The sequence below is a fragment of the Coregonus lavaretus genome (assembly GCF_964263955.1).
Source record: "Coregonus lavaretus genome assembly, chromosome: 22".
Lineage (NCBI taxonomy): Eukaryota > Metazoa > Chordata > Actinopteri > Salmoniformes > Salmonidae > Coregonus > Coregonus lavaretus.
The window spans coordinates 28,738,456-28,763,978 of NC_140009.1; the positions used below are offsets into that span (position 1 = coordinate 28,738,456).

Here is a 25,523-nt window from a genome sequence, read left to right on the forward strand (position 1 = left end):
GAGGAATGGGCCAAAATACCAGCAACAGTGTGTGAAAACCTTGTGAAGACTTACAGAAAACGTTTGACCTGTGTCATTGCCAACAAAGGGTATATAACAAAGTATTGAGAAACTTTTGTTATTGACCAAATACTTATTTTCCACCATAATTTGCAAATAAATTCATAAAAAATCCTACAATGTGATTTTCTGGATTTTTTTTCTTCTCATTTTGTCTGTCATAGTTGACGTGTACCTATGATGAAAATTACAGGCCTCTCTCATCTTTTTAAGTGGGAGAACTTGCACAATTGGTGGCTGACTAAATACTTTTTTTCCCCACTGTACAGTATGTACCCCTCATGAGTGAATTCTAAACAACACAACATTCTCAAAAGCATTCTCAAAATATATTCCCTCCCTCTCAGAACACAATCCATCACAGTGAAATGTTTGCAAAGGTCAAGGGATCTCCTGCCAGCTATAGGGAAGTTCCTCATACTTTCATGTTGTAAGCAACTGGCATCCCTATGCACAACTAAGATATTGACTGCTATTATATTACAGATTGACCAGATTAAGAACCTACACACACTTAATTTAGCTGTACTGAACAAAAATATAAATGCAACATGTAAAGTGTTGGTCTAATGTTTCATGAGCTGAAATAAAAGATCCCAGAAATTGTTACATATGCACAAAAAGCTTATTTCTCTCAAATGTTGTGCACAAATTTGTTTATATCCCTGTTAGTGAGCATTTCTCCTTTGCCAAGATAATCATCCACCTTACAGATGTGGCATATCACGAAGCTGATTAAACAACATGATAATTACACAGGTGCACCTTGTGCTGGGGACAATAAAAGGACACTCTAAAATGTGCAGTTTTGTCACACAACACAATGCCACATATGTCTCAAGTTTTGAGGGAGCGTGCAATTGGCATGCTGACTGCAGGAATGTCCACCAAAGCTGTTGCTAGAGAATGTAATGTTAATTTCTCTACCTTAAGCCTCCTCCAACGTCATTTTAGAGAATTTGGCAGTACGTCCAACCATCCTCACAACCGCAGACCACGTGTAACCACGCCAGCCCAGGACCTCCAGATCCGGCTTCTTCACCTACAGGATCATGTGAGACCAGCCACCCGCACAGCTGATGAAACTGAGGAGTATTTCTGTCTGTAATAAAGCCCTTTTGTGTGGAAAACTCATTCTGATTGGATGGGCCTGGCTCCCCCATGGCTGCACTCCTTCCCAGTCATGTGAAATTTTAGATTAGGGCCTATTGAATTTATTTCAATTGACTGATTTCCTTATATGAACTGTAACTCAGTAAAATCGTTGAAATTGTTGCATGTTGGGCCTCCCGAGTGGCGCAGCAGTCTAAGGCACTGCATTGCAGTGGTTAAGGCGTCACTACAGACCCGTGTTCGATCCTCAGGCTGTGTCACAGCCGGCCATGACTGGGAGACCCATGAGGCTGTGCACAATTGGCCCAGCGTCGTCCGGGTTAGGGGAGGGTTTGGCCGGCCAGGATTTCCTATAGCAACTCCTTGTGGCAGGCCGGGCACCTGCAAGCTGACCTCGGTCGCCAGCTGGACAGTGTTTCCTCCAACACATTGGTGCGGCTGGCTTCCGGGTTAAGCGAGCAGTGTATCAAGAAGCAGTGCGGCTTGGCAGGGTCGTGTTTCGGAGGACGCATGGCTCTCGACCTTCGCCTCTCCCGAGTCCGTAGGAGATTTGCAGCGATGGGACAAGACTAACTACCAATTGGATATCACGAAAAAGGGGTACAAGTTTTATTTATTTTGTAATTAGAAGAAATTGTTGCATTTATGATTTTTTCAGTATATAATATCCTTTGATCGTGACACTGGATAATTGTCTTAAAAAAAAAACATCAAACCAATATCCTTGTTCATTGCTCTTATGGGTACTTAACTGTCTAAAAATAAAAACTATATGGTGACTTGCAATGTGTAAGCCTTTCCTTCCAGTTGTTCCCCTTTTTACTTTTCTGTTTCTGCCATACAACTCCCCCATTCTCCCCACCTCTTAGCTGGACAAAGCCTCACATGAAAGAGCAGGACATCCAACTGGCCATCATCCAGTAATGAAAAAGAACAGAGGAATTATTCTTACATCATACTGTATCTTCAATGCAATTACCAAATATGGGCATCTCAGGAGAAAAGGAGGGAGAGATTCAACTGAGGGAGACTGAAGTCAGCAGTTAGTGTAGCCTAATGGGGCTTCACCAACACCACCTTCTGGCTCACAGTACCAACTGCATCAGATATCTCTCCATATCTCAGCAGCAACAACAGAAGCAGGGCTTCACCCCAGTCTACTACTGTAAGACAAATGCAGTTCTGTTTCTGTATCAAGTCCAACCTCTTCTTCCTGTGATCTCCTGCCCGTTACTCAAGCAGCTTCGGAACATCAACCTGCAAGAGATTTAGATTTGATTTATTCACCAATATTCTTCCTGACTGTAATTTCAAGGGAAATGCTGGCTTTATATATATATATATATATATATATATATATATATATATATATATATATATATATATATATATATAAAACAGTAATTTACAGTCTACAGATGTAATGAAAATTCCTCTCATACTGTTGGCTGTTCACCACATTAATCACATTGTGCTGATATCATTATCATGCTGCTTTCACAAATAACTTCCACTCCTCTCCTGATCTAACCTTTTTTAGAGCTTTCATAGTGCTCTTGCGAATGGAGTCCAGCAACTGATCCCTAGTGTTCCTCTCTCCTTGGTGTGAAGTCAGCCCATTGAGTTTCCTCTGTGAGGCAGGCATAAGGGCTTTCCTTAGGCCCTCCAACACTGGGGCAGGGGGAGGAGGGGGAGGTAGTGCTGGTCCAGATCGGCCAGCTTTAGGAGCCTGAGGTGGAGGTGGTGGAGACCCAGGACGAGATCCACCATCCCCAGCCTTAGGCGGAGGTGGTGTAGACCCTGGTCCAGATCTACCACCCAAAGCCTTAGGGTTTAGCTTACCCACAGCCTTAGGGCTCACCTTTTCCCCAGCTTTGCCGCTCACCTTGTGGAAGGGTTCAGGTAAGGGTTTAGAGGGAGGCAAAAAATGAGATGTTTTCAGGTTTCCTGTCCTCTTAGTCTCACCAACAGACTTGGGTTGGGGTTGAGATGAAGGTTCCAGAGAAAACTTCCCCAAAGGCAATGTGTTCTTTTTTGTGTTGGTCTGTGGTTGTGGTGTCTGGCATGATGGCTGGAATGGCTGAGGCTGCTGGGATGAATGGGCTTGTAGCTGTGCCTGTTTCTTCTCCTCCAGTCGACGTTGCCGCTGCAGGTCCATGTTCCGACTCAGGATGTTAGTCATGGTCATCCTTGGGCTGGCCAGCTCAAAGCCGTAGCCCAGCTTCATCAACCTGGTGTTGTTTCTCAACGCATTGGCCATCTCCATCTCTGTCTTGCCTCCACAGATGTGCCGTTGGTTGTGGAAGCGCAGTTCAGCGACGGTTACATTTTTCTCTAAGGCATGTACCACGGCCAAAATTCCCTTGCCAGTGAGGTGGTTGGAGTCAAGGATGACGCTGGTCAGAGACGTGTTGTTCCACAGAGTGCCGGCAATGGCATAAGCCACATGGTCGTCAGCCCGGGTGTTGGCTAAAGCAAATGTCTTCACATGTGTGTTGCATTGTAGTGCTTCTGCAAACTGGATGAGGGTGTGGGTCTTGATGACATCTGAGTTGTTAACATTGAGCTCAAGGAGCTCATCAAACATGCTGGCCTCCTCGTCTCCCTCCATGACTTCACCAGCCAGGCGTTCTTCCCTACTACTGTTCTCTAGGTTTACATTGCTGGCTTTACTGTATTTATTAGGAGTCCTTTCTGTCTCCTTTTCACTGTCTCTCTGTGTGTCTCATCCTGGACACTACTTGGTTTCCTGTGTGATTTGATGTTTTCTCTCTCTTTGTCCTCATTATTCCTCTTTTCCTTCGTCTCAGTACCCCGGCATTCTTTCTGCTTTTCCTCTACTTTAGAGAACATTCCTCTTATCTTGCTATCCTTCATTTTTTGAGGTTTCTCTTTCTTATCTTTCTCCTTACTATCATCTTTCTCAGCTTGCCCTCGAAGCTTTGAAATCAGGTCCTTGGTTTTAGAGTCGGTCTTTTTTCTGATGTATTTTCTCTCCTTTTCTTTCATATCCTCTTTTTCGTTTGCAATTTTGAGATAAGGTGTAGTGTTTTGTTACTACACTTCTCCTTTTTCTCCTTTACTTCAACCTGTACTTCACTGCTATTTTCAACAATCTTATCTTCCTTTTTTTCACTGGCTTTGTCCTTATCTTCTCCTGACCTACTATGTGGTCTTTCCTCATTTCCCTCTCTACTCTCTCCTTCACTCTTCAAGTTCTTGCACTCTGGTTTTTCCTCATTGTCCTTGGATATGTCTTCCTTAGTGGTCTCCACAGCAGAGAAGTTTAGGTCCATGACATCCTGGTCATCCAGGTCATCTGACTTGAAGTAGAAGAAACTATCACAGCTCTTCCCCATCTTCTTCAGGCGTTCCCATTTCACTCTGTCAGTTGTAGGCTCCTTAAGTATGAAGTACATAAGAAAGATAGTTGCATGAATCATACAAGTATGAAGTGCAGTATTAGATTAATAATTATTTAATACACAATGTACTGTATGTACAGTGAGGGGAAAAAAGTATTTGATCCCCTGCTGATTTTGTACGTTTGCCCACTGACAAAGACATGATCAGTCTATAATTTTAATGGTAGGTTTATTTGAACAGTGAGAGACAGAATAACAGCAAAAAAATTAGGAAAAATGCACGTTGAAAATGTTATAAATTGATTTGCATTTTAATGAGGGAAATAAGTATTTGACCCCTCTGCAAAACATCATTTACATTTACATTTACGTCATTTAGCAGACGCTCTTATCCAGAGCGACTTACAGGAGCAATTAGGGTTAAGTGCCTTGCTCAAGGGCACATCGACAGATTTTTCACCTAGTTGGCTCGGGGATTAGAACCAGCGACCTTTCGGTTACTGGCACAACGCTCTTAACCACTAAGCTACCTGCCGCCCATGACTTAGTACTTGGTGGCAAAACCCTTGTTGGCAATCACAGAGGTCAGACGTTTCTTGTAGTTGGCCACCAGGTTTGCACACATCTCAGGAGGGATTTTGTTCCACTCCTCTTTGCAGATATTCTCCAAGCCATTAAGGTTTTGAGGCTGACGTTTGGCAACTCGAATCTTCAGCTCCCTCAACAGATTTTCTATGGGATTAAGGTCTGGAGACTGGCTAGGCCACTCCAGGACCTTAATGTGCTTCTTCTTGAGCCACTCCTTTGTTGCCTTGGCCGTGTGTTTTGGGTCATTGTCATGCTGGAATACCCATCCACGACCCATTTTCAATGCCCTGGCTGAGGGAAGGAGGTTCTCACCCAAGATTTGACGGTACATGGCCCTGTCCATTGTCCCTTTGATGTGGAGAAGTTGTCCTGTCCCCTTAGCAGAAAAACACCCCCAAAGTATAATGTTTCCACCTCCATGTTTGACGGTGGGGATGGTGTTCTTGGGGTCATAGGCAGCATTCCTCCTCCTCCAAACACGGCAAGTTCAGTTGATGCCAAAGAGCTCGATTTTGGTCTCATCTGACCACAACACTTTCACCCAGTTCTCCTCTGAATCATTCAGATGTTCATTGGCAAACTTCAGACGGGCCTGTATATGTGCTTTCTTGAGCAGGGGGACCTTGCGGGCGCTGCAGGATTTCAGTCCTTCACGGCGTAGTGTGTTACCAATTGTTTTCTTGGTGACTATGGTCCCAGCTGCCTTGAGATCATTGACAAGATCCTCCCGTGTAGTTCTGGGCTGATTCCTCACCGTTTTCATGATCATTGCAACTCCACGAGGTGAGATCTTGCATGGAGCCCCAGGCCGAGGGAGATTGACAGTTATTTTGTGTTTCTTCCATTTGCGAATAATCGCACCAACTGTTGTCACCTTCTCACCAAGCTGCTTGGCGATGGTCTTGTAGCCTATTCCAGCCTTGTGTAGGTCTACAATCTTGTCCCTGACATCTTTGGAGAGCTCTTTGGTCTTGGCCATGGTGGAGAGTTTGGAATCTGATTGATTGATTGCTTCTGTGGACAGGTGTCTTTTATATAGACTGATCATTTCTTTGTCAGTGGGCAAACGTACAAAATCAGCAGGGGATCAAATACTTTTTTTCCCCTCACTGTAAGTGAATTTGTCCTAATACTTTTTCTCCACTAAAATGGGGGGACTATGTACAAAAAGTGTTGAAATTTGTAAACGTCTGTGGACAGGTGTCTTTTATACAGGTAACAAACTGAGATTAGGAGCACTCCCTTTAAGAGTGTGCTCCTAATCTCAGCTCGTTACCTGTATAAAAGACACCTGGGAGCCAGAAATCTTTCTGATTGAGAGGGGGTCAAATACTTATTTCCCTCATTAAAATACTAATCAATTTATAACATTTTTGACATGTGTTTTTCTGGATTTTTTTGTTGTTATTCTGTCTCTCACTGTTCAAATAAACCTACCATTAAAATTATAGACTGATCATGTCTTTGTCAGTGGGCAAACGTACAAAATCAGCAGGGGATCAAATACTTTTTCCCCTCACTGTACGTATATATTTTTTCATTTAGAAAATATTTTCTGAATGCTTCTGGAATGTCTATGTCCGTACGTTAGGACACAGCCCATGTAAAACCTATGGAACATTGCCTCTACGAACACCCTCTGGAAAACCTATGGAACATTGCCTCTACGAACACCCTCTGGAAAACCTATGGAACATTGCCTCTACGAACACCCTCTGGAAAACCTATGGAACATTGCCTCTACGAACACCCTCTGGAAAACCTATGGAACATTGCCTCTACGAACACCCTCTGGAAAACCTATGGAACATCGCCTCTACGAACACCCTCTGGAAAACCTATGGAACATTGCCTCTACGAACACCCTCTGGAAAACCTATGGAACATTGCCTCTACGAACACCCTCTGGAAAACCTATGGAACATTGCCTCTACGAACACCCTCTGGAAAACCTATGGAACATTGCCTCTACGAACACCCTCTGGAAAACCTATGGAACATTGCCTCTACGAACACCCTCTGGAAAACCTATGGAACATTGCCTCTACGAACACCCTCTGGAAAACCTATGGAACATTGCCTCTACGAACACCCTCTGGAAAACCTATGGAACATTGCCTCTACGAACACCCTCTGGAAAACGGTATATCTTGCATATAGCAATCAGGGCTTTTGCATCCCATACAGGGCGATGCATGGGTAGGGATCTGCGAGCCACTGTGTTAGTATCTCTGGCAGATGTTTCCTTAAAAGGTAGTATGGGTCAGAGCGAGGAGCCTTCTGCTCTGGAATTTCATTCGTCTTAGAACTGGAACCAGCATTAGCCAGACTCATTATTCCATGAGCCTGTATTTTACCTTGTTCACCAAAACCTTCTCCAGATGGGCTTTGTGAAAACAAAACAACATACAAAATATCTACACCAAACACCCTACAGATGGCCAAGTACAGCTTTGTAGGATGGAATTTAAGTATTGATAACCAATTATATAGTACTAGTATAGTTAACATTTTAATACAATGTGAATCATATATCCTGCTATTTATACATGGCATGGTATAGTGGTCAATATATATGTAATGCCAATTACATGCACTCAACAGAATTGTATTCCCTCAAATACACACTGACACAAAATCCAACCATGATATGGTATGCATTTATCACATAACACCTACAACACATTTCTTGTTACCAAGTAATGAAAACACTTCTCAAGATGATGCAGTAGCTTTTCTCTTCAGGGCTCAGGGGCTCATTTGTTTATGATTTAAAAAATGGGGCTGCCTAGCAACTCCTCAGAGTTATGATGCCCCAGTGTGTAGGTGACATTTTGCCTGTTCACACTGGGTCTTCCGTACCCTTGCTCTGGATCCTTTTCAAACAACAAGAATTCTCAATAGTCTCTATACACGCAGCTGTTACAACATAGCTCATGTTTCCTTACTTGTCACCTGTTGGAGGCTTTATCCAACAGCTGAGTGTCAACATACTCTGGGTCTCTAAAGGTAAGCTCAGTGTCTAAGCTTCTCTTCATTAATCATTAGGATATTACTGTATCATCTGAAAAAATAAACTTCATTTACAAAATAGGACACTGGTATTGTCATAGTCAAGATCTGTGACTTGTGTGATATGTCATATTTATATTTTATACTAATACAATTGCTCAGAGAAAGATTTGGTTTACCAAGTAATATTTTTATTTCTCAAAAAGGTAGAGGTAAAAATGACTGTTTTCAATAACTTTCAATACCTCACCGTGCAAGGATAACGGCACTGAGCCTTTTCCTAAAATGTTTTATGAGTTGGGAGGGATCTTAGGCCATTCCTCCATACAGAATCCTTCCAGATCCTTGATATCCTTCGTCTGCGTTTATGGACTGCCCTCTTCAATTCAAACCACAGGTTTTCAATGCTTTTCAAGTCCAGAGACTGAGATAGCCCATTGCAAAATGTTGATTTTGTGGTCAATTAACAATTTCTTTGTGGATTTTGATGTGTGCTTGGGGTTATTGTCTTACTGGAAGATCCACTTGCGGCCAAGTTCAGCCTCCTGGCAGAGGCAACCAGGTTTTTGGCTAAAATGTCCTGGTACTGGGTAAAGTTCATGATGCTGTTGACCTTGACAAGGGCCCCAGGACCAGTGGATTCAAAATAGCCCCATGACATCAAAGATCAACCAAGGTGAGGTATTGCAAGGTATTGAAAACAGGGGTGTCAATAATTTTGACCCCTACCTTTTTGAGAAAATAAAATATTGCTTGTTAAATAAAATCTCTCTTTCTCTAAGCCATTGTATTAGTATAAAATAATATTCCCCCATTTTTTTTGGTTGCGTTCAATACAGCTCAGTATTTCAATTAATTATTTTATAGTCATTTTTGCTCATCTTTAGTAAGGGTGTCAATCATTTTGGACCCCACTGTATGTCTGTATTCCTATTTCTGTCAAACTCCATACAATTATTATTTATTTATTTCCAGTAGAGACACTAACAGCAGTTATATTTGAAGTTAGTGGGTGAAATATTGGCCACAATAGTATTTTCATCTGCCTGATAACCCCCATCATCCCTGGTCTTGAATCCTGAAATCACTGCACCATGTCTGGAATCCAGGGTTGACAGGGTGAGGGTCCTGATATACTTAGGCACTTGAATAAGATGTCAAATTGGTAGGCCATCTTGAAGTACTCGATTGACAGCTGTTCAAACATTTAGGATACACTATTCGTACTGTAATAACACAATTTCAGGGTTCAACCAGCATGCCACTCCTAACTATTCTTGGTACAAGCTGCCCTTTACGCACAGCTTACAACATTGACATCATACCTCAAAGGACAGCTCCCTTTGAATGAGTTTCTTGGTTTCGCGCTCACAGTAATCAAGCATCGCCCCTCTATTGTATTTTATTGACGGCTGCTTGTCTGTCTGGTTCCTCTGCCGGTGCCCGACTGGCACAGTTTGATCCGGGTCAATAACAGTCAGTTCGCACTGCAGCTCTTCCACCTCGGCTGGTGTCAGAGCGGCTAACAGGTTCTCAATATCGGAGTCCTCCTCGCTCTCGGCGGGGCGTTGATTCCGCACTTTCCACATTATTTCCCACGAAAATGTCCTGTTATGCAAAGCGACGCGTAATTGGCACGTCCGTTCTCCAAAAGTCCTTTGATAATAATAGTTGTATTGTATTGGTACACCAAGTTCAGGTTAATTGACTTCTCCAGTCTGTGTTTGAAATGGGCTTTCAGTGCAATTGAAATAGGTTGGACAAGGAGAGGGTACTGACCTATCAGGAGGACTGCCTGGACCTCCTCTCGAATAACTGTTTAGCTCAATGCCCAATTTGAGATCAGAGCACTGGAGCTGGACTGGAGCCATATGACAACACAAAGAAAAATGCAAATTGATAGCTATTAAATCATCTCTATTCTGCATGGTGCTATTATAAGTTTGTGCATGATGTCATCAAGAGAGAAGTCATCAAGAGAGAATTATACTTTTGTAGCCTATTATGGCCATTTAACTCAAGATTCTTTTGACTAACACCAATAATCCTTATGCATTCATCACGTAATAAGCCTGCTTATAGGACAGTGGTACTACACACTATAGTGTTGATATTACGATATTACATTGACATTTTAGTCATTTAGCAGACACTCTTATCCAGAGCGACTTACAGTTAGTTCCTGAGACTATCTAGTGGACCAAATTAAAATATGAAAACCATCCCTTTGATATTAGAAGAAATTGTTTTTATTCCACAATATAAACTGCAATGTCTCAAATTACCCCTCTCCATTCCTTCCCAAAGTAACCCACCCAAGCACATACACTACATGACCAAAAGTATGTGGACACCTGCTCGTCAAACATCTCATTCCAAAATCATGGGCATTAATATGGAGTTGGTCCCCCCCTTTTGCTGCTATAACAGCCTCCACTCTTCTGGGAAGGCCTTCCACTAGGATGTTGGAACATTGCTGCGGGGACTTGCTTCCATTCAGCCACAAGATCATTAGTGAGGTCGGGCACGGATGTTGGGCGATTAGGCCTGGCTTGTAGTCAGTGTACCAATTCATCCCAAAGGTGTTCGATGGAGTTGAGGTCAGGGGTCTGTGCAGGCCAGTCAAGTTATTCCACACTGATCTTGACAAACCATTTCGGTATGGAACTTGCTTTGTGCATGGGGGCATTGTCATGTTGAAACAGTAAAGGGCCTTCCCCAAAGTATTGCCACAGTTGGAAGCACAGAATCGTCTATAATGTCATTGTATGCTGTAGCGTTAACATTTATCTTCACTGGAACTAAGGGGACTAGCCCGACCCATGAAAAACAGCCCCAGTCCATTATTCCTCCTCCACCAAACTTGACTGTTGGCACTATGCATTCGGGGCAGGTAGCGTTCTCCTGGCATCCGCCAAACCCAGATGGTGAAGCGTGATTCCTCACTCCAGAGAATGCGTTTCCACTGCCCCAGAGTCCAATGGCGGCGAGCTTTACACCACTCCAGCCGACGCTTAGCATAGCGCATGGTGATCTTACGCTTTTGTGCTGCTGCTCGGCCATGGAAACCCATTTCATGAAGCTCCTGACGAACAGTTATTGTGCTGACGTTGCTTCCAGAGGCAGTTTGGAACTCTGTAGCGAATGTTGCAACCGAATACCGACGATTTTCACGCACTATGCGCTTCAGCACTCAGCGGTCCCGTTCTGTGAGCTTGTGTGGTCTACCACTTCATGGCTGAGACGTTGTTGCTCCTAGACGTTTCCACTTCACAAGAACAGCACTTACAGTTGACCGGGGCAGCTTTAGCAGGGTAGAAATTTGACAGACTGACTTGTTGGAAAAGTGGCATCCTATGACGGTGCCACGTTGAAAGTCACTGAGCTCTTCAGTAAGGCCATTCTACTGCCAATGTTTGTCTATTGAGATTGCATGGCTGTGTGCTCGATTTTATACACCTGTCAGCAACGGGTGTGGCTAAAATAGCCAAATCCACTCATTTGAAGGGGTGTCCACATACTTTTGTATAGTGTATGCGGCAGTTGATAGTTCCTTCTGTCTGTTACATTGCTAGTCCACAACTGTAACTTACCCCACAGTCTATACGCTTTCTGTTTCTGTACATCAAACCATTGCTAAAGCATCAACACATAGTTCAGAGGAGACCAATCCATTGAATTAAATTGAGACAAACATTATTGCTCAGATAAATAAACCTAATCTACCCAAAATTATATAAGTCAAATGCAGATGCAAGTACCAAGCACTGGGTTTCCCCAAAAATACAGTTCTCTCTATTACATGATTTATTATTTTATTTTTTAAGGGGAAGGGGGAGGAGGGGACCTTAACCCACACCATCTGTCTCTGGTTTTGCATGCAAGGAAGTTCCAAGTACAATATACCCTTGGATCTTTACAGGGTGCCTTATTGTTTGACTCCTTTGCACCACCCATGATATGGAAACCCATGCAGCACATTGACTCCACATCATGTCACAACCACAAACAGTTCAAAGGAGGAAAGAAAAATATGTAAAAATACAAAAAAAAGTAACCAAACAATATAGTTCCGTACAACAACCCAATAAAGAGGAGATAGCACCGTTGTTACAAAGGGGATGAGGACAAGGAGGGCTAGGTCTGACATCCTGACTTGTGTGGCCGAGTTGCTAACGGAGTAAGCCGAAAACCGTCCGACTTCCAGCTTTCCTTCCAAAACTCCATCCACTCTCCTAAAATCCTCAGCGGCCATTGCTTATTGTACAGCTGACACACACATAGTCCTCTTTCTCAGCCAGCTCGGCTGTCACACCCACACAGACCTGGTGGAACCACTGGTTACAGCTGCCGTCACACTGGACCCAGTCCACCTGAAATAAAGGCCAAATAAAGAAACACCAAATAAATCTAAGAAGATCTTATTCAAGTGACATAAGCCAGACAAGGAACTGAACATTCAGTTCATTTTACAATTTCTACTACAAAGAAACAAACTGCTAGGCGTTCTGTCCCTCTCTCCTTTACTTGAATTCCAACACTCTAGCGTTCAGTCAATTAGATTTTCGCAATTCATTATCTTATTTCATATATTTTCTTATATTATCAGTGAGTGATTTATTTAAAAAGTCATTCAGACCTCATCTCCTTCTGGCTGCTGGCATCCCTCTGCTGGACACATGGCCATCTCCTCTTCAGAGCCGTCTGACTGAGAAAAGTCGGAGCGGGGAGATGATGAGGTCGAGGCCGCCCTGCGTTCCAGGTTCTTCTCCTTGTTCATTTTCTGTCTCTTGTTCTGGAGCTTCTTGGCCTTGTCCCTGCGCTCTGCCTCTAGAGCCTCCCTCTCCAGGCGTCGCTTGGCCTTCTTCTCTGCTCCGTTAACTACTTCCTTTTTCAGCCCATCCTATAATAATAATAATAATATGCCATTTAGCAGACGCTTTTATCCAAAGCGACTTACAGTCATGCGTGCATACATTTTTGTGTATGGGTGGTCCCGGGGATCGAACCCACTACCTTGGCGTTACAAGCGCCGTGCTCTACCAGCTGAGCTACAGAGGACCACAACATCCTGAAGAGATTGAAAACATAACATCTTAAAGTAAGTAAACTGTATTTCTTATTTTCATCAGTGAGGATACGGTAACAATAATAAACCAAATGCTTTCATAGGCCAATCATAAAAAAACATACAATTGAATTTAATGAATTTGTACGAAAGGCTGTGGAGAAATAGTAGTTATCATAGTAGAATAGATGGAATTTCATATCAGAGCTGTAGCTCCGCCCACCGGTGAAGTGGAGAAAAGCATGCTGGGCAATCACCAGCTCAGAGAAGTCAAGTGAGAGGAAGTTCCAGCCATCCTGTGGTTTCCCACCAGTTAGCTTTCATTGTGTTAGCCAAGGCCAGTGTACGTCCTTGTTGATATGCAAGTATATATTTAATATCCTTCAGGTGTTTGTCTAAAGACGCACTGGGCGACAATATTGTCATTTTATGGATATGCTAATTAGGAGTTTCTACCACGAGCCACCAAGAGCTAGCAACTGTAGCTAAGCTTGCTAGCTCCGTCTCTCCTGACTTATTATTTCGGACCTTTAGCCTAGGATTCGTATTGTGTAATGTCCCCCAGTGCCTTTTTACATACCCTGTAATTGTATACTGTATAGATGTGGGTATATTTCATTGTGAACCTTGTAGAGGTATTTCAAGTTCATTGTGCAGTTGTAGCCCTGTAATGAAGATAGCAGTGCTATGCTTTGTAGAGCGGCACCCCTTTAATATATAATTAGTGGAGTCATGTTGTATGGGGCTGTATTGTCTTCTATAGCATTAAGCCATTATAGACATGTTATTATTAGATGCATATTGTTTATAGTACAGTGATTTAGAGATTGTATTATGTATATATCTGTCATTCACTATTGCATCTTTATTTCTCTCTTTACTTGCAGACCACATACACAATTTCTTAATGCAAGTTTCCATACCACTTAGTGCCTTAGCCCATCCATGCTACATACACTGTGCTGTTCCGTGCCCGTACTGTGAATCTTCAGCGTCAGTAAACCACCTCGACCGTAATCCTCCATCTTGACATCTGTGCCCTTACCAGCACACAAGAGCGAACATAAAGTAAAACCTAATCTAAAGAATATACAGTCCACTAAGTCCTCAGTTACAGTATTTGATAGCTAGCATGCTCACACACCTCTTTTTGTGGAGAGCTTCTTCCCTGAGAGTTGCACTGCTTGCGTTTGTCACAGTCCGAGGGGTCGTCATCTTGCTGTGACGTGCGTCCGTTGGTGTGGTGCATTCTCAGCCCGTTCAGTAGCACATGGTAGAGTTGTGTGATTTCTGGCAGAGACACCTGCAGCAGGAGCCCTTCCACCATCAGCTCCTCCAGCTCCACACTCAGACCTGCAACAGCGCAGCACACATCAGGTTATTGTAAAATAGAATGTTCTCAATAACCTACTGTAGCTGCTTAAATAATCAGTAGTCACCAGTAGAGCGATAATCAATACAATTATGTTATCAAGAAGTCCAGGTGGTGATAAGACTTGCAAATGATTCTACAACACTGCTTTACAACACAGAACTGACCCTGCAGAGGAATGCATCTTTGCTCGGTGTAGAAGACCATCTGATCATGGCTTGTCCTGTTCCACTCTGGAGTCAAACATGGTGGCTGTATATATATATACAAAAAAATATATACAAAATAATTAATTACTAATCTGGTTATTAACATAATTGTCTCTTAATTCTGAATTATATCACTTTAAAATGGATAGATAACTCTACAATTCAGAGAAGGGGTATGACTGACTGACCTTTCCATCCGGAGATGTTGTAGTTCCAAAGCTCTCCTCCAGGTCTGGAAGGCCACAGGAGGCAGAGACCTGTCGCGCACGGTGTTGCCAGCTGACTGTTCTCTCAACCAAATAGTGAAGCGCATCGCCTTCCGGCAGACGCACCTGGATACGCTGCAGTGACGCAAGCAAGGGCAGGACCTTGTCCAGGGGGGGCTTTTCCGAGCGTCGGCAGTCTGGACACAGCCAGGCCTGGGTTGAACGGGGGTCTGAGGGAGCCCTCACACACACGCTGTGGAAGGCGTCCCGGCAGAGCTCACACTGTAACATGGCTCCCATGGGGGGATTCTGACACACACACACATTCAGGTCCATGCAGTCTGCCGTGGGGAGGAGCTTGGACTCGTTAGCTGCCCGGAGGGATGAGAGGGCCCACATCTCCCGTAACCGCACCTCCCCAAGAGTTGCCAGCTGGTAAATAAATGTAAAAACATTTCAGTTTATAGAATTTGAATGCAAGTTCATGTCCAACATGCATTGAGATACAATACATATCCAGTACTAGAAAGAAGTAGAGAAAGCGAAGGTCCGCACTTTTTGAATTGAGTTGAAAAATAAAATATGTATTCAGTTTGAGACATGGCCAGTGTAGGTGTACTTACAGCTGAGGTAGAGTCCTTGGTCTCTGAGAGGGCTTTTTCCACGTCACTGAGACAGTCTAGCTTCACCATCTTCTTCTTACTGCCGTCTTTAGCTTTTTTCGACTTCCTTTTCGGAGACCCTGCTCCTGCACCAACCTCGAATCTTGGACACAGAACCTGTGGACAAGAACAAATGATGAATTCTGGGAACTGCTTTATATTGTACATCACTCATGGAACTTTCATAGTGGTGCATTACAGCCATTAGAACATTACCTCAAGCAGAGTAAAGTGAGAGTTTTTCATGAGGAAAGTTTTAGCTGCAGACTCTTTCCAGGCCTGCACCTCTGCTACCAGGGACTCCAGCTGCTTTAGATGGTCCAGCTGGACTGGGATGGCTTGTCCTTGTAGAACCATATCAGAGAGGTTGTCAAACAATGGAATGGAATCTCCATCCTGTAAGAGTACACAGAATTCAAGTTTTCTATACATAATGGTTACACATAATTGTGTCAACCTGGGAGCATTGTTTCTATAAAAATCATGTATAACAACATCATTGTGAGAACGTGGTGTTTTATTCTTCCGTACCTGAAGTGCCTCAGCTTCCTGAAGCCACTCCCTTGCCCTACTGATGGAGTCCTTCAGCATCATACAGTTGGGGAGGTAAGCAGGGATCCCCGCCACCTTCTCAGCTGCTTCCGAGAGGACTTCTATAGAGAGGGGGGGCCTGGTGGAGAAGAAAAGAGTTAGGTCAAAAAGACTGGTCAGTCACCAGCAGGGGGCCCAGTTATCCGACTGCCAGGAAGCATACATATCATATTTACCCATTTGTATGGACTATGGAGAAATGTTCTCAGGTGTGTATTAATCATAAATATATGAAAAAAATATGTTTTGACATTTCACTTCCCTTGTTGGTCAATGTTTGTTGCAACTCACTCCATCTTTCATAAAGGTACATTTAAGATCTGATGTAAGCAGACATCACTGTTGTGATGGTTGTGAACCATGCAACGTTTTCCTCTGACAACTGATGGATTATTTCGTTTTAGTAGCTTTACATAGGCATCTATACTGTCCCCTTGCAACCATGATACACTTTGAAACCATTGTATAGGTTACATATACAGTTACAGTGGTATGGGCTATGCACAATTCTATAATAAAGAAAATGTTCAACATACTGATAAAATCCTAAAGAAACAAAACATTCCAGCCGTCCTTGAAGAGATAAAGAGAACAGTACTTCTCACTATACTAAGCTCTAAAATGACAGAACATTTGAATGAACTCTAGCTCTAGAAAGATGCAGACAATTAAAACTGGACTGAAAAAGACTCAGTTAAACCGTGGATATGTGGAGCGCACAGAATAGATGCACATTCCTTGGAGAGCCATGCCATTAAAAAGCTGTTTGAAAACACCGGTGACAGTGATTATTAAAAAGCACTGGGTACCAATGGGATGAAAGCAGAACTAGATATGCATGCTCACTTTTTGTAGATCTTGTTGAATATTCTAGCAGCAGCATTTTGCACTAGCTGGAATTAAAATGAAGCATAATCAGGGACACTGACATACTGTAGTTCTGCTAATGTACAAATCAGTCTAGTAAGTTTGTACATTAGTTAAAAAGAGAAACCTCACTAGCTTTAATATAAGTGCTATAACCACATGGCTCATTTTGGCTAAGAGTAGAGAACGTTCAAATTCAAGACCCAGAGTTGAATGTCTGAGTGAGGACCCAATTATTGTAAATTCAGGTCTAAATGACATAAAACCCAGAAGATGACCTTAAACCTTTTTTTTTTTAATCCACTATTATAAAATGTAGGCCCGTCTTCTTTCACATCGGATTCCTAAAAAAAACAACCTGAGATACCTGGTTTACAGATTAAGATTACAGATGTAAACAAGAAATCCTCTGTGTGCGGCCCTCACCTGGCCTTGAGGAAGATGCTGGTCTTTTCCTCCCAATGTTCAGACACTGTGAGCAGCTCCTGCAGACGAGCCATGGCCTTATCCACGGAGGGGTGAGAGGTCAGGCCCACGCCCTGGTCTATCAGCCTCCGCATGGTCTCCAGGGTGAGGGTGGAGGGCTGGGCTCTGGTCTGCTGCACACCCTCCAGCCAGCGGGCTTGCTCCAGCCTCTCCCGTAGTAATGGAAGTTCAGGCAGCTCCACATCAAAGTCAAAGCTAATGTCTAGCAGACTCTGGATGACCGCTGTGCCGGTGGCCTCATCCATCAGAACTTTCTCACTGTGCTGCTGGAAGTCTTCGATGCAATTCAAGAGATCCTAAGAAAAGAAACGTCATTCATATCATTATGAACCAGATTCTACAACGATTGAGGATTCAGATGTGTTTTATTTGGGTTTATGCTTTTACCTTGAGAGGAATACTTTCTGATTGGGGATGTTAATGGTTAACATTTAACCGGTCATGCACATCAGTCTATAGGTTAATTTGAATAATTTAATGGAATTAAATTGGCGCGTGTGTATTTTTGTTAGCCATCATGCATCTTATTTATCACACTCGCACAGCATACAGACCCTAGTTTGAGTGGAATATCACCTGTCAGACAGCGCGAGAGCTGCTGCAGCTCCTCAAACAGCTAGTTTCTGCTGGAGTGAAAAGCCCAGTCATTGCGCAACAATTCTAAATGCAATCACGTGTTAAAAACAGAGTTTTGACGGCCATGATTAAAAAGAGGATCCCAGCTTTCTGTTGATACTATTTTTCTTTCTCAACTCATAATTGAAGCGCGCTTCCCATTCGCCATTGAAGTACATAGTGTTAGGCAACGGTAGACAGACTATAAGCACATCACCCACCACTTTGCAATCTGAGCTGGAGGCTGTATGCAATTTGAAATAAATATACTTAATTGTTTGAAACCTGAACGTTCTACTTCCCATTATGAGGCATGTCTTTCCTTGCTTCAAAGTAGCCTAGCCAAAATCAAACCATAGAAACGTGGAGGAAATTATTTATGAAGACTTACTCATATGCCACTGAAATCAGCATTTCTCTCCTGTTCTATTGGTTTTCATGTCAACTTTCTTTTGTTGTCCAGAAGCCAAAGGCACCATCCTAGTCATATTAGCAACCCATCCTAGTTGTTGCATCTTTAGATTCCCCCTCTTTCCAAGTTTCTAACAGAGATTTTCATCTCTGTCACATATAGAACCACTCGCATCAGGTGCGCTGTTTAGAACAGTGTTTACTGCGAATGACATTTTGGTAAAAGTTTGAAAATGACGTTTATTAGCTGCTTCATTACAATAGTTGCATGTTCAATAATATAGCCTTTTGGCGGGAGCTAAATGTCTTCCTTGTATGCATGCATAACATTTTCTGTGTCATGTCATGTTTACTGTTTGGATTTTCTTTTACAGTTTGTTAACCGGTTAATTAGGGTCGGTTAATCGGCAGTAAAATTGACCAAAATTTGCATCCCATCTCTAATCAGTCGCTTTAAACACAGTTCCACAGGCATCTTAGTCAGGTCTAATAAATTCCAATGACATTTTCTAATGGCTGCAATATCATGGCATTTAGATATTGAACTTCCTTATTGCATGGCATGAGGTATTTATTGGACCTTTAATTGGGGGGCTTGAGGAAGGCTGCAGGGGATGTTGTAAAGCTGCCTGACAAATGACCTCAGCTCCTGCACGGTCAGCTGGCTCTGGGTCTTTCCCCCAGCACACCGATACCTGGGAGAGACAATTATCACAACAATTGAATCAAACTGCATCATGAAAACCCTTGAATCAAACTGGTAATTAAATTTAAATAAACAGTTGGTTGGTTGAGGAATTGAATATTAAAAGACATAGTTGATCATGTGTGGGCAAGGGAGGGAAATGATCCAGTGATACTCCTCCTGTAACATCTGACTGCAGACTGTGTTAGTGGTACCTAGTCTGCCTTTTGCCGTTGAGTAGCTGCTGGGCTACTGAGGAGCACTTCACTGCATCCTGTGTGACTAAACGGAGCTGACGCAAGAGGTCATTGTCAGGGAACTTCTTGGACTCTGATTCGTTAATGAGGGAGCAGAAGACTGACAAGCCTGAGGAGAGAAGATCAAAATAATCAATTTCAACCAATAGGTTATGTGAGGCCTGATTCACAACTATATTGAACAAAAATATAAACGCAACATGTAAAGTGTTGGTCCCATGTTTCATGAGCTGAAATGAAAGATCCCAGAAATGTTCCATACACACAAAAAGCTTCTCAAATTGTGTGCATATCCCTGTTAGTGAGCATTTCTCCTCTGCCAAGATAATCCATCCACCTGACAGGTGTGGCATGTCAATAAGCTGATTAAACAGCATGATCATTAACAGATGCACCTTGTGCGGGGACAACAAAATGCCACCCTAAAATATGCAGTTTTGTCACACAACACAATGCCACAGATGTCTCAAGTTGAGGGAGCGTGCAATTGGCATGCTGACTGCAAGAATGTCCACCAGAGCAGTTGCCAGAGAATTGAAAATATTAATTTCTCTACAATAAGCCAAAGTCGTTTTAGAGAATTTGGCAGTACGTCCAACCGGCCTCACAACCGCAGACCACGTGTAACTGCGCCAGCCCAGGACCACCACATTCGGCTTCTTCACCTGTGGGATTGTCTAAGATCAGCCACCCGGACAGCTGCACAAACTGTCAGAAAACGTCTCAGGGAAGCTCATCTGTGTGCTCGTCGTCCTCACCAGGACCTGACTACAGTTTGGCGTCGTAAACGACTTCAGTGGGCAAATGCTCACTTTCGATGGCCACTGGCACACTGGAAAAGTGTGCTCTTCACGGATGAGTCCCGGTTTCAACAGTACCGGGCAGATATGTGGGCAAACGTTTTGCTGATGTCAATGTTGTGAACAGAGTGCCCCATGGTGGTGGTGGGGTTATGGTATGGGCAGGCATAAGCTACAGACACCGAAGACATTTGCATTTTATCGATGGCAATTTAAATGCACAGAGATAACGTGATGAGATCCTGAGGCCCATTGTTGTGCCATTCATCCACCGCCATCACCTCATGTTTCAGCATGATAATGCACGGCCCCATGTCGCAAGGATCTGTACACAATTCCTGGAAGCTGAAAATGTCCCAGTTATTCCGTGGCCTGCATACTCACCAGACATGTCACCCATTGAACATGTTTGGGGTGCTCTGGATCAACGTGTACAACAGCGTGTTCCAGTTCCCGTCAATATCTAGCAACTTCGCACAGCCATTGAAGAGGAGTGGGACAACATTCCACAGGCCACAATCAACAGCCTGATCAACTCTATGCGAAGGAGAAAATGGTGGTCACACCAGATACTGACTTGTTTTCTGATTCACGCCCCTACCTTTTTTTGTAAGGTATCTGTGACCAACAGATGCATATCTGTATTCCCAGTCATGTGAAATCCATAGATTAGGGCCTAATGAATGTATTTCAATTGACAGATTTCCTTATATGAACTGATATTCATCTTAGAAATTGTTGCATGTTGTGTTGATATTTTTGTTCAATGTAAATACAGTTTAACTCTAAGGGGTGGTTTTCCAAACCAAGATTAAGGCTTATTTCTGGATTTAAAAGTACTTTTAATGGAGACAAGAATATAGGCAAGCTGAATTTGTCTCTCACTTTTTTTCTTGTCCAGTTTAGCCTCCAGAGTCTCCGTCACGCGGGAGGCCCACTCGTCATAGGACTCAGCTCGCTGCTTCACCACGTTCATCATGGGGTACAGATCATCCAGTGTAAATCTATAACTGCAAGTGAAAAAGGGAATAATATCAGTAGTGGTCAAAGCCAGAGCAGATGAGGCATCTGAGGACACCATGGCCACAGAAATGTCATTAAAGGAGCCAATGTGACTCATTATTCTACGTGTCCAAGATACCCAATTTACAATACATGACCAAAAGTGGATACCTGCAAGCCGAACATCTCATTCCGAAATCATGCACATTAATATGGAGTTGGTCCCCCCTTTGCTGCTATAAGAGCCCTTACTCTTCTGAGAAGGCTTTCCACTAGATGTTGGAAAATTGCTGCAGGGACTTGCTTCCATTCAGCCACAAGAGCATTAGTGAGGTCGGGCACTGACGTTGGGCGATTAGGATCGTAGTCGGCGTACCAATTCATCCCAAAGGTGTTCGATGAGGTTGAGGTCAGGGCTCTGTGCAGGACAGTCAAGTTGTTCCACACCGATCTCGACAAACCACTTCTGTATGGACCTCGCTTTGTGCACAGGGGCATTGTCATGCTGAAACAGGAAAGGGCCTTCCCCAAACTGTTGCCACAAAGTTGGAAGTACAGAATTGTCTAGGATGTCATTGTATGCTATAGCGTTAAGATTTCTCTTCACTGGAACTACGGGGCCTGGCCCGAACCATGAAAAACAGCCCCAGACCATTATTCCTCCTTCACCAAACTTTACAGTTGGCACTATGCATTCGGACAGGTATCATTCTCCTGGCATCCGCCAAACCCAGATTCATCCGTCAGACTGCCAGATGGTGAAGCATGATTAATCACTTCAGAGAACGCGTTTCCACTGCGCCAGAGTCCAATGGCGGAGAGCTTTACACCACTCCAGCCTACTCTTGGCATTGCGCATTGTGATCATAGGCTTGTATGCGGCTGCGCGGCCATGGAAACCCATTTCATGTAGCTCCCGATGAACAGTTATTGTGCTGACATTGCTTCCAGAGGCAGTTTGGAACTCTGTAGTGATTGTTGCAACAGAGGACCGACGATTTGTACGTGCTTCAGCACTCGGCGGTCCCGTTCTGTGAGCTTGTGTGGCCTACCACTTCGCGACTGAGCCGTTGTTGCTCCTAGACGTTTCCACTTCACAATAACAGCACTTACAGTTGAACGGAGCAGCTCTAGCAGGGCAGAAATTTCACTAACTGACATGTTGGAAAGGTGGCATCCTATGACAGTGCCACGTTGTAAGTCAAGAGTCTTCAGCAAGGCCATTCTACTGCCAATGTTTGTCTATGGAGATTGCATGGCTGTGTGCCCGATTTTATACACCTGTTAACAACGGGTGTAGCTGAAATAGCCAAATCCACTAATTTGAAGGGGTGTCCACATACTTTTGTATATATACAGTGAGGGAAAAAAGTGTTTGATCCCCTGCTGATTTTGTACGTTTGCCCACTGACAAAGAAATGATCAGTCTATAATTTTAATGGTAGGTTTATTTGAACAGTGAGAGACAGAATAAATAAATAAAATCCTTTTTTTTTTTGCATTTTAATGAGTGAAAAAAGTATTTGACCCCCTCTCAATCAGAAAGATTTCTGGCTCCCAGGTGTCTTTTTATACAGGTAACGAGCTGAGATTAGGAGCACACTCTTAAAGGGAGTGCTCCTAATCTCAGTTTGTTACCTGTATAAAAGACACCTGTCCACAGAAGCAACCAATCAATCAGATTCCAAACTCTCCACCATGGCCAAGACCAAAGAGCTCTCCAAGGATGTCAGGGACAAGATTGTAGACCTACACAAGGCTGGAATGGGCTACAAGACCATAGCCAAGCAGCTTGGTGAGAAGGTGACAACAGTTGGTGCGATTATTCGCAAATGGAAGAAACACAAAATAACTGTCAATCTCCCTCGGCCTGGGGCTCCATGCAAGATCTCACCTCGTGGAGTTGCAATGATCATGAGAATGGTGAGGAATCAGCCCAGAACTACACGGGAGGATCTTGTCAATGATTTCAAGGCAGCTGGGACCATAGTCACCAAGAAAACAATTGGTAACACACTACGCCGTGAAGGACTGAAATCCTGCAGCGCCCGCAAGGTCCCCCTGCTCAAGAAAGCACATATACAGGGCCGTCTGAAGTTTGCCAATGAACATCTGAATGATTCAGAGGAGAACTGGGTGAAAGTGTTGTGGTCAGATGAGACCAAAATGGAGCTCTTTGGCATCAACTCAACTCGCCGTGTTTGGAGGAGGAGGAATGCTGCCTATGACCCCAAGAACACCATCCCCACCGTCAAACATGGAGGTGGAAACATGCTTTGGGGGTGTTTTTCTGCTAAGGGGACAGGACAACTTCACCGCATCAAAGGGACGATGGACGGGGCCATGTACCGTCAAATCTTGGGTGAGAACCTCCTTCCCTCAGCCAGGGCACTGAAAATGGGTCGTGGATGGGTATTCTAGCATGACAATGACCCAAAACACACGGCCAAGGCAACAAAGGAGTGGCTCAAGAAGAAGCACATTATCGTCCTGGAGTGGCCTAGCCAGTCTCCAGACCTTAATCCCATGGAAAATCTGTGGAGGGAGCTGAAGGTTCGAGTTGCAAAACGTCAGCCTCGAAATCTTAATGACTTGGAGAAGATCTGCAAACAGGAGTGGAACAAAATCCCTCCTGAGATGTGTGCAAACCTGGTGGCCAACTACAAGAAACGTCTGACCTCTGTGATCGCCAACAAGGGTTTGCCACCAAGTACTAAGTCATGTTTTGCAAAGGGGTCAAATACTTATTTCCCTCATTAAAATGCAAATCAATTTTTAACATTTTTTACATGCGTTTTTCTGGATTTTGTTGTTGTTATTCTGTCAAATCACTGTTCAAATTTACATTTTAGTCGTTTAGCAGACGCTCTTATCCAGAGTGACTTACAGTTAGTGAGTGCATACATTTATTTTAATTTTTCCATACTGGCCCCCCGTGGGAATCGAACCCACAACCCTGGCGTTGCAAACGCCATGCTCTACCAACTGAGCTACATCCCTGCCGGCCATACCCTCCCCTACCCTGGACGACGCTAGGCCAATTGTGCGCCGCCCCATGGGTCTCCCGGTCGCGGCTGGCTACCACAGAGCCTGGATTCAAACCAGGATCTCTAGTGGCACAGCTAGCACTGCGTCTTTGTCAGTGGGCAAACGTACAAAATCAGCAGGGGATCAAATACTTTTTTCCTCCTCACTGTATATAGTGTATTTCTATTTGAACATTCCACAACATTGTGCCCTGTTGAATGCGCCCCGGGACTCACTTCAGCGTGAAAAAGGGGACAAATCTGTGGAGAAAGCCAAACTGGTGTGCTTTGGATAGATTAGATGCGTCGGAGGACAGGACATGAGACATGACTCACTTCAGTGTGTAGTTGGTGAGGGGGCAGGAGCAGAGGTCCTGGATGTGGTGGAGACAGACCAGCTGGCCGGGGCTGCAGGGGCAGGTGATGGCAGACAGGTAACAGGTGGTCCTACACTTGGCACACTGCCGCTCATCGTCCTGCAGGAGATCGTATTCCGCCTGCTCGCAATGCAACACCCCCTTGGGGAGAAAGACACAAACACAACCATGTTATAAATGAAGACCCGAGAGATGGGGAACCAGACAGCTGTTCTCCTTAATTGGAGTGAACAATGTCTCATTAGTGTTTGATAAGCCTCTAAAAATACATACATCAAAATGGTCTGTTTAGGTCTCGTTGCTCTGCCTATCAAAATACTATATTGTGATGTATTGTGACCTGAAAAATACAGAAATATAAAGCTATGATATAATATTCCTCTAAGAATCTCTTATTTTTTGGGAGAAAAAAAAAAGTTTGATTAACTGACTTGAAAAGCGAAAAGGAAATGTATTTTGATTTATAATTCTGTCTGTTGTAGGGGCACCTTACCATCTTGCGGACTTTATCTCGTAGGTCCTGTTCCTCTCTGATCATGTCCTTCATATCCTTCTGGACAGCCGACGCCAGGACCACATCCAAACTGTTGGCCTTGGAAGCCATCTTGCAGATCATCTCGTCATGGGAGAAAACACAGTACCGATGCAGCAGTCTGTAGTGGTCAACGCACTGTCGGCCTAATGCCATCTGAGATTAACCAAAGAGAGACTATATTAGTAAACAGTCCACTTCACATAAACTAACCCTTGC

The 25,523-nt window shown here is 43.7% G+C and overlaps 1 protein-coding gene and 1 pseudogene across 2 annotated transcripts in view; both read right to left on the reverse strand.

Moving 5' to 3' along the window:
* Positions 1–2,403: 2,403 nt before the first annotated feature.
* LOC311149916 (leiomodin-1-like) lies at positions 2,404–9,727 on the reverse strand (annotated as a pseudogene). Its single transcript has 3 exons — positions 9,464–9,727; positions 2,705–4,574; positions 2,404–2,430 (listed from the first exon to the last, which is right to left on the reverse strand). The product of its transcript is annotated as a leiomodin-1-like (transcript).
* LOC311149865 (lysine-specific demethylase 5B-B-like) overlaps positions 7,875–25,523 on the reverse strand; it is a 35,061-nt gene continuing 17,412 nt past the window's right edge. The window contains exons 15-28 of the mRNA XM_084187105.1: positions 25,266–25,460; positions 24,732–24,913; positions 21,253–21,377; positions 19,526–19,676; positions 19,206–19,320; positions 17,540–17,895; positions 16,187–16,325; positions 15,872–16,051; positions 15,617–15,772; positions 14,976–15,425; positions 14,746–14,830; positions 14,351–14,559; positions 12,778–13,041; positions 7,875–12,511 (exon numbers count right to left, since the gene is read on the reverse strand). Of these exons, the coding sequence (XP_084043231.1) occupies positions 12,383–12,511; positions 12,778–13,041; positions 14,351–14,559; positions 14,746–14,830; positions 14,976–15,425; positions 15,617–15,772; positions 15,872–16,051; positions 16,187–16,325; positions 17,540–17,895; positions 19,206–19,320; positions 19,526–19,676; positions 21,253–21,377; positions 24,732–24,913; positions 25,266–25,460 (2,736 nt within the window). The 3' untranslated portion in view covers positions 7,875–12,382. The remainder of the gene's footprint in view (positions 12,512–12,777; positions 13,042–14,350; positions 14,560–14,745; positions 14,831–14,975; positions 15,426–15,616; positions 15,773–15,871; positions 16,052–16,186; positions 16,326–17,539; positions 17,896–19,205; positions 19,321–19,525; positions 19,677–21,252; positions 21,378–24,731; positions 24,914–25,265; positions 25,461–25,523) is intronic.